General features: G+C 41.5%; 1 protein-coding gene across 1 annotated transcript in view; it reads left to right on the top strand.

Annotated features, from left to right (window-relative positions):
- si:dkeyp-72e1.9 (syntaxin-binding protein 4) overlaps positions 1–12,569 on the top strand; it is a 375,953-nt gene that overhangs the window by 221,936 nt on the left and 141,448 nt on the right. The window contains exons 11-12 of the mRNA XM_034189933.1: positions 2,970–3,105; positions 3,916–3,988. Of these exons, the coding sequence (XP_034045824.1) occupies positions 2,970–3,105; positions 3,916–3,988 (209 nt within the window). The remainder of the gene's footprint in view (positions 1–2,969; positions 3,106–3,915; positions 3,989–12,569) is intronic.

Below are 12,569 nucleotides of genomic sequence, written 5' to 3'. Positions count from 1 at the left end.
TCAAACATGTTAGTTCGTGTCTGTTGTGTGTTCTGCAGCAGTCAGAAAAAAAAAAGTGTCATTCACTTTTCACAAACGACAAGACAGACAGTGAGAGAAGAGATCAAACACAAGGCACTTTTCACTGATGGTAACAACATAACTCTTCACCAAACTAACCGCACTACTTGAACTAACACAACAAATCTATAACAATAACAACAGTGACAAACAACACGTACTACGATAATAATAATAAAAAACAAAACAAAACACCAAACCCTTGAGCACAAAATGGCGTCTCACTAATTTAGAAGATCTTCACTTAGCCTGGAAAAAGAGTCTGTTGCTCTATAAAAAAGCCCTCCGTAAAGCTAGGACATCTTTCTACTCATCACTAATTGAAGAAAATAAGAACAACCCCAGGTTTCTTTTCAGCACTGTAGCCAGGCTGACAAAGAGTCAGAGCTCTATTGAGCTGAGTATTCCATTAACTTTAACTAGTAATGACTTCATGACTTTCTTTGCTAACAAAATTTTAACTATTAGAGAAAAAATTACTCATAACCATCCCAAAGACGTATCGTTATCTTTGGCTGCTTTCAGTGATGCCGGTATTTGGTTAGACTCTTTCTCTCCGATTGTTCTGTCTGAGTTATTTTCATTAGTTACTTCATCCAAACCATCAACATGTTTATTAGACCCCATTCCTACCAGGCTGCTCAAGGAAGCCCTACCATCATTTAATGCTTCGATCTTAAATATGATCAATCTATCTTTGTTAGTTGGCTATGTACCACAGGCTTTTAATGGTGGCAGTAATTAAACCATTACTTAAAAAGCCATCACTTGACCCAGCTATCTTAGCTAATTATAGGCCAATCTCCAACCTTCCTTTTCTCTCAAAAATTCTTGAAAGGGTAGTTGTAAAACAGCTAACTGATCATCTGCAGAGGAATGGTCTATTTGAAGAGTTTCAGTCAGGTTTTAGAATTCATCATAGTACAGAAACAGCATTAGTGAAGGTTACAAATGATCTTCTTATGGCCTCGGACCGTGGACTTATCTCTGTGCTTGTTCTGTTAGACCTCAGTGCTGCTTTTGATACTGTTGACCATAAAATTTTATTACAGAGATTAGAGCATGCCATAGGTATTAAAGGCACTGCGCTGCGGTGGTTTGAATCATATTTGTCTAATAGATTACAATTTGTTCATGTAAATGGGGAATCTTCTTCACAGACTAAAGTTAATTATGGAGTTCCACAAGGTTCTGTGCTAGGACCAATTTTATTCACTTTATACATGCTTCCCTTAGGCAGTATTATTAGACGGTATTGCTTACATTTTCATTGTTACGCAGATGATACCCAGCTTTATCTATCCATGAAGCCAGAGGACACACACCAATTAGCTAAACTGCAGGATTGTCTTACAGACATAAAGACATGGATGACCTCTAATTTCCTGCTTTTAAACTCAGATAAAACTGAAGTTATTGTACTTGGCCCCACAAATCTTAGAAACATGGTGTCTAACCAGATCCTTACTCTGGATGGCATTACCCTGACCTCTAGTAATACTGTGAGAAATCTTGGAGTCATTTTTGATCAGGATATGTCATTCAAAGCGCATATTAAACAAATATGTAGGACTGCTTTTTTGCATTTACGCAATATCTCTAAAATCAGAAAGGTCTTGTCTCAGAGTGATGCTGAAAAACTAATTCATGCATTTATTTCCTCTAGGCTGGACTATTGTAATTCATTATTATCAGGTTGTCCTAAAAGTTCCCTAAAAAGCCTTCAGTTAATTCAAAATGCTGCAGCTAGAGTACTGACGGGGACTAGAAGGAGAGAGCATATCTCACCCATATTGGCCTCTCTTCATTGGCTTCCTGTTAATTCTAGAATAGAATTTAAAATTCTTCTTCTTACTTATAAGGTTTTGAATAATCAGGTCCCATCTTATCTTAGGGACCTCGTAGTACCATATCACCCCAATAGAGCGCTTCGCTCTGACTGCAGGCTTACTTGTAGTTCCTAGGGTTTGTAAGAGTCGAATGGGAGGCAGAGCCTTCAGCTTTCAGGCTCCTCTCCTGTGGAACCAGCTCCCAATTCAGATCAGGGAGACAGACACCCTCTCTACTTTTAAAATTAGGCTTAAAACTTTCCTTTTTGCTAAAGCTTATAGTTAGGGCTGGATCAGGTGACCCTGAACCATCCCTTAGTTATGCTGCTATAGACGTAGACTGCTGGGGGGTTCCCATGATGCACTGTTTCTTTCTCTTTTTGCTCTGTATGCACCACTCTGCATTTAATCATTAGTGATCGATCTCTGCTCCCCTCCACAGCATGTCTTTTTCCTGGTTCTCTCCCTCAGCCCCAACCAGTCCCAACAGAAGACTGCCCCTCCCTGAGCCTGGTTCTGCTGGAGGTTTCTTCCTGTTAAAAGGGAGTTTTTCCTTCCCACTGTAGCCAAGTGCTTGCTCACAGGGGGTCGTTTTGACCGTTGGGGTTTTACATAATTATTGTATGGCCTTGCCTTACAATATAAATCGCCTTGGGGCAACTGTTTGTTGTGATTTGGCGCTATATAAAAAAATTGATTGATTGATTGATTGCTATTCACACTCCCATCCAGTAGATGGCAGTGTTCTATGCATTTTGACAGAATTTTACTCAGAAGCCCCCGCGGCGCTTAAATTCAAAACCGCTTATCAGTACCCAACAGTGTACCGCGTCAATACTAAAGGTTAGTGTTAGTGATTAGCTGTAACTTCCGCTAAAGTTTTTAGTGGGTTACCAGTTTAGTGTTTTAAAAGTTAACTTTTCAGTTTGCGGATTAGTGGTTATCAAAGCTGACTTTTCGACCCATCACTGGTCATGAGTATATGTCAGTTGTTTCTGAGTCCTGTCCCTGACCTTCTGCTGTGTCTTTACATGTTATATTTATGCCATTGCACAAATATTCTGGCCGTCATGACTCCAGCCAAGACAACATGGTGGAAATAGCCTACATCCCAGGTAAAGGGCTTTTACCGTGTAGTACTTCTCTGCACAACGGAGTTGAGCGAGGAGCAGCAACCAGCTCTGGAAGACTGAAGGTCCACATCAGGTCACCTGAGGTCAGTAAGAACAAAAGCCCTCGCAATGCATGAAAGTGTCCCTTACCAAAAAATAGTACTGATAAGTATATAAAACGTAAACTGTAAGTATACTTGAAACATACTTGCATGTACTACTTTTTGGTAAGGGGTCTTGCACTGTTTCACTGAATCCAGACTCAAGCCACAGACATGCAGGTTAGGTTGTGCTGCTAAATGCACTGTAAGTGTGAGTGACATGGTGAATGTGTTGTCTGTCTCGCTCTGTGACAGCCCTGTGACAGACTGGCGTCCTGTCGAGGGTGAGCCCTGCTTTACACCCCATGTACACTGGACTGAGACCCATATAAGACCTACAAGACCATGATATCATGTCAGCTCTCACAAGTCTCTGCTGGTCTCCAGTTTGATCTGTTATTTACGTTTACACCAAGCGTGCATTATGACTGGATTGTGCGCGTGAAATATATGTTAATATATGTGATCAGTGATGCCACCCCATGCACAGTCATTTGAACGTCTATTACGACCAATAGGATCAGACTGGGACCTGTGACGAGACCATTTATGAGACGTGTATCTTTTAACTGGTCGCACAACTCTGAGGGTTTTAAACAGTTCAATGCACTTGCGCACCTGTTGGAGGCCGATGGAGACCAGGAGGGATCTTTGTTTCGACCATGGAGACCCCACTGTGACCAGCCTGCAACCCCGGTTGTCAAGCTTCAGGTTGTCAGGATGTTAAACCAAATGTTGTGGGCAGAGGAATCAATGAAGCATGTGGATGAGTAAAATCATGAGTGTAAATTTAACTCCTATTTTCCTTCTCAGATATGCACAGATGAGCCACCCACGGCCTCTTCACCTTCTCCTGATATCTGCCCACCAGATAGTCACATTTCAGGTAAACACCTCACAATAGCCAGTCTGTTATCCTTTCCTCCTTCTTCTTCTTCTTTTGGCTGCTCCCATTAGATGTCACCACAGCAGATCTTCCATCTTCATCTCACCCTGTCCTCTGTATCTTCCTCTGTCACACCAACCACCTGCATGTCCTCCCTCAGCACATCTCTAAACCTCCTTTTGTCCTCCCTTTTCTCCTCCTGCCTGGTGGCTCCATCCTCAGCATCCTTCTCCCTATATACCCTGGGTCCCTCCTCTGCACATGTTCAAACCATCTCAATCTCGCCTCTCTGACTTTGTCTCCAAACCGTCTCACCTGAGATGTTCATTCCTAATCCTGTCCATCCTCATCACTCCCAAAGAGAATCTCAACATCTTCAGCTCTGTCTCCTGTCTTTTTGTTAGTGCCACCGTCTCTAAACCATACAACATAGCTGGTCTCACTACTGTCTTGTAAACTTTCTCCTTCACTCTTGCTGATATTCTTCGGTCACAAATCACTCCTGCCACCTTTCTCCACCCACTCCACCCTGCCTGCACTCTCTTCTTCACCTCTCTACCACACTCTCCATTACTTTGAACAGTTGACCCCAAGTATTTAAACTCATCTACTTTCACCACTTCTACTCCTTGTAACTGCACTATTCCACTGGGCTCCCTCTCATTCACACACATGTACTCAGTCTTGCTTCTACTGACTTTCATTCCCCTGCTCTTCAGAGCATATCTCCACCTCTCCAGACTAGACTCAACCTGCTCTCTACTCTCACTACAGATCACAATGTCATCTGCAAACATCATAGTCCATGGAGACTCCTGTCTGATCTCATCGGTCAACCTGTCCATCACCATTCGGAACAAGAAAGGACTCAGAGCTGATCCTTGGTGTAATCCCATCTCCACCTTGAATGAGCCTGTCATTCCTACTGTGCATCTCACCGCTGTCACAGTGTCCTTGTACATGTCCTGCACTACCCTCACATACTTCTCTGCCACTCCAGACGTCCTCCTTCAATACCACAACTCTTGGCACCCTATCATAATCTTTTTCTAAGTCCACAAACACACAATGTAACTCCTTCTGGCTTCTCTGTACTTCTCCAACAGTATTCTCAGAGCAAACATTGCATCTGTAGTGCTCTTTCTCGGCATATAACCATATTGCTGCTCACAGATCTTCAGCTGTGGCTGATCAACTTTATGCCTCTGTAGTTACTGCAGCTCTCCACATCACCCTTGTTCTTGAAAATAGGAACCAGCACACTTCATTTCCACTCCTCAGGCATCCTCTCAAGATTTTATTATAATCTAGTTAGAAACTCCACTGCCATCTCTCCAAAACATTTCCATGCCTCCACTGGAATGTCATCTGGACCAACTGCCTTTCCACTCTTCAGCCTCTTCAAAGCTCCCCTCACTTCATCCTTACTAATCTCTTGTACTTCCTGATTTACTCTCACCACATCATCCAGCCTTTTCTCCCCCTTATTTTTTTCATTCATCAGCTCCTCATAATATTCCCTCCACCTTCTCAATACACTCTCGTTACTTGTCACCCCACTACCATGTGCACCTTTTCTCCTTTCTTACTGTTCAAGTTCTTGTACAGCTCCCTAAATGCCTTTTCCTTAGCTTTTGCCGAATCTCTTTTCGCCTTACACCGCATCTCCTTGTACTCCGGTCTACTTTCTTCATCCCTTCGACTATCCCAAAATGTTTTCACCAACCTCTTTCTCCTTATGCTTTCCTGGACATCTTTGTTCCACCACCAAGTCTCCTCTTCTTCCTTCCACTGTCCAGATGTCATACCCAGTATTGTCCTAGCTGTCTCCCTCACCACATCTGTAGTACTTTTCCAGTTGTCCAAAATTGCTTCCCCCCCAACCAGTGCTTCTCTCATCTGCTCACTGAATTTCACAGAACAGTCTTCCTCCTTCAGCTTCCACCATCTGATCCTTTGTTGAGCTCTCACTCTCTTCTTCACCTCTAAAGTCGTCCTACAAACCACCCTCCTGTGCTGTCTAACGACACTCTCTCCTGTCACCACCTTACAGTCTCTGATTTCTTTTAGCTTGCATCTCCTACTCAGAATGTAGTCCACCTGTATGCACCTTCCTCCACTCTTATATGTCACCCTGTGTTCCTCCCTTGTCTTAACCCTCTGGAGTCTTGGGTATTTTTGGGCATTTTTGGCTACTTTTGGTTTTACCTTCATAATTTCATAATTTACCTTAAAAAACTGTTTACATGGCCTTGTTTGGTGTAATTCCTTTCAGCCCAACCTCACCTTTACATTTTTTCTTTAATTCTGACATACTGCATTAAAACAGTGACCCTAAATTCACCCTAAAACCTAAAATTCAAATAAGAAATAAGTTAAGTTTTTTTTTTTACTGTGAAAACCAGACATTTGTTTGACAAGCCATTTTTATAACTTACAATGCAAATATAAATTGTAAATTTCAAAATATATGTAAAAATGTAGCTTTAAAAAGTTATATACAACAGTTCACATTAAAATGCAGAAAATGCTTCATGTTTTTTTGTGGCTATTTACATGCAATAAAGTGCCTCACAGATTATATTTGTGTCACTCAGAAAAGCAATTCCTGTTCAATGCACATCAGAAGCCCCAAAAATGTGTACAGATATTGCACCTCAATATCCATGTGTATTTTTCCCTAATTCCTTGTTTTTGTAGCATTCTTTATTGGTGCTGGTACAGACTGTCCTGACTGTGTTGGTGGCAAAAAAAAAAAAAAAACAATAGAAAAAGGTGTTTTGGACTTTTTTGGGGGGGTGTCTCTATCTGCGTTCTCCGCCCCTGGAGCCTGCTTCTGCTGGGGCAGTGTGTGTCTGCATCCAGCTCTGTGTTCCAGGACTCTACGCTGGGGCGGAGCTCTGTAGCGCATGAGTCCTGGATAAGTTGGAAAGAGAAGCACGTGGTCCGATCCACTGTGCAGATCTGTGCGCACGTCGCTGAATCCACCTGCTCTCGTTCATCTAGACCAGAGCAATAAAGTCCATCATCAGACTGATCGCGCTCTGATCAGACTCTGATGACGCGCTCTGCGCTTCGATTGTCTTCATGCAGTTCAAAAAAGGAGAGAAAAACTTGATGTGTTGGTCCACGACACCTCATTGTTTTGAAACACAAAATAAATAGATAAAATAACTACAACACACACTAACCACACCCACTTTAACACTCCACCACACACACTAAAAACACACTCCATGCACAGAAAATATCACACAATGTTCAAAACTGATTGCTGTCTGCGTTTCACTCCACACAAAACCACAGTGTTCTTTGCTCAGCAACCAAATTACGTGGACTGGGGATCATTGTTTATTAGGTAATATATTTTACACCAGTGATGAAGAAAAATTTTGTCAGGATTTGACCCTGATCGGGGTTTTGATTCTGTTTTTTCCTTTTTGTTTTTCTTACTATCTTTGATTTATTAGTTGTTTTATTTGTGTCACATGTTTATTCTCTGCTCTGTTTTGATTTGTCACTTTGTTTCTTTGTTACATTTCTTACTTTGGACATGGTTTAGTTCCGTTCTTGCTTTATTCAGTCAGTCTGTGTTTTCATTCTTTATCATTTAGTTATCATTTGTTCTTTTGCTGTTCTCATTTCTAATATGATCTTTTGTGCTTTAACATCAGGTTTTGTTTATCACTTAGTCTCTGTCTTATTTTCTGGTCTGTTTAGTCATTTTTGTTTTCTTAGTCAGATCCTGTTCAGTTTCGTCTTAGTGTTTATTTTCTTATTATTCTCTGTAGTTTTTCTTCTGTTCTTATTTTCTGTTGTCATGTTCATGCTCAGTTCGTACCTGTTCATAGCTGTATTTTGTCCTCCAGCTTTGATTTATGTGTTCCCCTTAGCCTTCACTTATATTTGATTGTCTTGTCACTTCACCAGCTCTTGTGTCCTCGTCTCTCTCTGTGACTCTGCTTTGTGTTTCCATTCACTCACACTCTTTGCACCTGCTTACGCATCTTTGTGTCTTACCTCACTCCACCTTATGTTGTCCTTCCTCACTTTCTTGCACCATGCATAATCTCTGTTCACTAAATCAAGTCAAATCAATTTTATTTATATAGCACCAAATCACAACAACAGTTGCCCCATGGCGCTTTATATTGTAAGGCAAGGCCATACAATAATTACAAAAAAACCCCAACAGTCAAAACGGCCCCCTGTGAGCAAGCACTTGGCGACAGTGGGAAGGAAAAACTCCTTTTTAACAGGAAGAAACCTCCAGCAGAACCAGGCTCAGGGAGGGGCAGTCTTCTGCTGGGACTGGTTGGGGCTGAGGGAGAGAACCAGGAAAAAGACATGCTGTGGAGGGGAGCAGAGATCGATCACTAATGATTAAATGCAGAGTGGTGCATACAGAGCAAAAAGAGAAAGAAACACTCAGTGCATCATGGGAACCCCCCAGCAGTCTAAGTCTATAGCAGCATAACTAAGGGATGGTTCAGGGTCACCTGATCCAGCCCTAACTATAAGCTTTAGCAAAAAGAAAGTTTTAAGCCTAATCTTAAAAGTAGAGAGGGTGTCTGTCTCCCTGATCTGAATTGGGAGCTGGTTCCACAGGAGAGGAGCCTGAAAGCTGAAGGCTCTGCCTCCCATTCTACTCTTACAAACCCTAGGAACTACAAGTAAGCCTGCAGTCTGAGAGCGAAGCGCTCTAATGGGGTGATATGGTACTACGAGGTCCCTAAGATAAGATGGGACCTGATTATTCAAAACCTTATAAGTAAGAAGAAGAATTTTAAATTCTATTCTAGAATTAACAGGAAGCCAATGAAGAGAGGCCAATATGGGTGAGATATGCTCTCTCCTTCTAGTCCCCGTCAGTACTCTAGCTGCAGCATTTTGAATTAACTGAAGGCTTTTCAGGGAACTTTTAGGACAACCTGATAATAATGAATTACAATAGTCCAGCCTAGAGGAAATAAATGCATGAATTAGTTTTTCAGCATCACTCTGAGACAAGACCTTTCTAATTTTAGAGCTATTGCGCAAATGCAAAAAAGCAGTCCTACATATTTGTTTAATATGCACTTTGAATGACATATCCTGATCAAAAATGACTCCAAGATTTCTCACAGTATTACTAGAGGTCAGGGTAATGCCATCCAGAGTAAGGATCGGGTTCTATTAGATAAATATGATTCAAACCACCGCAGCGCAGTGCCTTTAATACCTATGGCATGCTCTAATCTCTGTAATAAAATTTTATGGTCAACAGTATCAAAAGCAGCACTGAGGTCTAACAGAACAAGCACAGAGATGAGTCCACTGTCTGAGGCCATAAGAAGATCATTTGTAACCTTCACTAATGCTGTTTCTGTACTATGATGAATTCTAAAACCTGACTGAAACTCTTCAAATAGACCATTCCTCTGCAGGTGATCAGTTAGCTGTTTTACAACTACCCTTTCAAGAATTTTTGAGAGAAAAGGAAGGTTGGAGATTGGCCTATAATTAGCTAAGATAGCTGGGTCAAGTGATGGCTTTTTAAGTAATGGTTTAATTACTGCCACCTTAAAAGCCTGTGGTACATAGCCAACTAATAAAGATAGATTGATCATATTTAAGATCGAAGCATTAATTAATGGTAGGGCTTCCTTGAGCAGCCTGGTAGGAATGGGGTCTAATAGACATGTTGATGGTTTGGAGGAAGTAACTAATGAAAATAACTCAGACACAACAATCGGAGAGAAAGAGTCTAACCAAATACCAGCATTACTGAAAGCAGCCAAAGATAACAATATGTCTTTGGGATGGTTATGAGTAATTTTTTCTCTAATAGTTAAAATTTTATTAGCAAAGAAAGTCATGAAGTCATTACTAGTTAAAGTTAAAGGAATACTCGGCTCAATAGAGCTCTGACTCTTTGTCAGCCTGGCTACAGTGCTGAAAAGAAACCTGGGGTTGTTCTTATTTTCTTCAATTAGTGATGAGTAGTAAGATGTCCTAGCTTTACAGAGGGCTTTTTTATCGAGCAACAGACTCTTTTTCCAGGCTAAGTGAAGATCTTCTAAATTAGTGAGACGAAATTTCCTCTCCAACTTATGGGGTTATCTGCTTTAAGCTGCGAGTTTGTGAGTTATACCACGGAGTCAGGCACTTCTGATTTAAGGCTCTCTTTTTCAGAGGAGCTACAGCATCCAAAGTTGTGCTCAATGAGGATGTAAAACTATTGACGAGATAATCTATCTCACTCACAGAGTTTAGGTAGCTACTCTGCACTGTGTTGGTATATGGCACTGGAGAACATAACAAAGAAGGAATCATATCCTTAAACCTAGCTACAGCGCTTTCCGAAAGCACTCTACTGTAATGAAACGTATTCCCCACTGCTGGGTAGTCCATTCAAGTAAATGTAAATGTTATTTAGAAATGATCAGACAGAAGGGGGGTTTCAGGGAATACTGTTAAGTCTTCAGTTTCCATACCATAAGTCAGAACAAGATCTAAAGTATGGTTAAAGTGGTGGGTGGACTCATTTACATTTTGAGCGAAGCCAATTGAGTCTAATAATAGATTAAATGCAGTGTTGAGGCTGTCATTCTCAGCATCTATGTGGATGTTAAAATCACCCACTATAATTATCTTATCTGAGCTAAGCACTAAGTCAGACAAATGGTCTGAAAATTCACAGAGAAACTCACAGTAACGACCAGGTGGATGATAGATAACAACAAATAAAACTGGTTTTTGGGACTTCCAATTTGAATGGACAAGACTAAGAGTCAAGCTTTCAAATGAATTAAAGCTCTGTCTGGGTTTTTGATTAATTAATAAGCTGGAATGGAAGATTGCTGCTAATCCTCCCCCTCGGCCCGTGCTACGAGCATTCTGACAGTTAGTGTGACTTGGGGGTGTTGACTCATTTAAACTAACATATTCATCCTGCTGTAACCAGGTTTCTGTAAGGCAGAATAAATCAATATGTTGATCAATTATTATATCATTTACTAACAGGGACTTAGAAGAGAGAGAGCTAATGTTTAATAGACCAAATTTAACTGTTTTAGTCTGTGGTGCAGTTGAAGGTGCTATATTATTTTTTCTTTTTGAATTTTTATGCTTAAATAGATTTTTGCTGGTTATTGGTGGTCCGGGAGCAGGCACCGTCTCTACGGGGATGGGGTAATGAGGGGACGGCAGGGGGAGAGAAGCTGCAGAGAGGTGTGTAAGACTACAACTCTGCTTCCTGGTCCCAACCCTGGATAGTCACGGTTTGGAGGATTTAAGAAAATTGGCCAGATTTCTATAAATGAGAGCTGCTCCATCCAAAGTGGGATGGATGCCGTCTCTCCTAACAAGACCAGGTTTCCCCAGAAGTTTTGCCAATTATCTATGTAGCCCACCTCATTTTTTGGACACCACTCAGACAGCCAGCAATTCAAGGAGAACATGCGGCTAAACATGTCACTCCCGGTCCGATTGGGGAGGGGCCCATAGAAAACTACAGAGACCGACATTGTTTTTGCAAAGTTACACACCGATTCAATGTTAATTTTAGTGACCTCCGATTGGTGTAACCGTGTGTCATTACTGCCGACGTGAATTACAATCTTACCAAATTTACGCTTAGCCTTAGCCAGCAGTTTCAAATTTCCTTCAATGTCGCCTGCTCTGGCCCCCGGAAGACAATTGACTATAGTTGCTGGTGTCGCTAACTTCACATTTCTCAAAACAGAGTCACCAATAACCAGAGTTTGTTCCTCGGCGGGTGTGTCGCCGAGTGGGGAAAAACGGTTAGAGATGTGAACGGGTTGGTGGTGTACAGGGGGCTTCTGTTTAGGACTACGCTTCCTCCTCACAGTCACCCAGCCGGCCTGCTTTCCCGGCTGCTCGGGATCTGCTGCGGGACAGCTAATGGTGGCTAAGCTACCTTGGTCCGTACCAACTACAGGGGCCTGGCTAGCTGTAGAATTTTCCACGGTGCGGAGCCGAGTCTCCAATTCGCCCAGTCTGGCCTCCAATGCTATGAATAAGCTACACTTATTACAAGTACCGTTACTGCTAAAGGAGGCCGAGGAATAACTAAACATTTCACACCCAGAGCAGAAAAGTGCGGGAGAGACAGGAGAAGCCGCCATGCTAAACCGGCTGAGAGCTAGTAGTTGCGCTAAGCTAGAGGATTCCTAAAAACACAAAGTGAAGAATTTGAAAATAATTTAGAGGTGATTCAGCAGAGAGAGTGCTTTAGTTAAGACACGTGAAGATTACACAAAAACCTCCAAACAGTCAGACAGACACCGTGTGCAATTCCCAAAAACAGTACCAAAAATCTATAAACGCAGTTCATCAGATTATAAGAAGTAATCAATTGTTGTTATCGAGCCTTTTAAAGTCGACTAATGTACCAGATAATTTGATGTCATCAGGACAATTATTCTAAATATTAACACCTTTAACAGAAATGCAGTGACTTTTTACAGTAGTTTGAATCTTTGACTTCTCAAATACTAATGTTCCTCTCAAATTGTAAGTGGACTCTATCATTTTAAACAGATCCTGGACATGTTGAGAAAAAGTTTAAGACTTTATA

Source organism: Thalassophryne amazonica, chromosome 16, assembly GCF_902500255.1.
Source record: "Thalassophryne amazonica chromosome 16, fThaAma1.1, whole genome shotgun sequence".
In the NCBI taxonomy this organism is placed as follows: domain Eukaryota; kingdom Metazoa; phylum Chordata; class Actinopteri; order Batrachoidiformes; family Batrachoididae; genus Thalassophryne; species Thalassophryne amazonica.
Note: the sequence above shows the minus strand (reverse complement) of the source record. Positions and strands in the feature narration are given on the sequence as shown.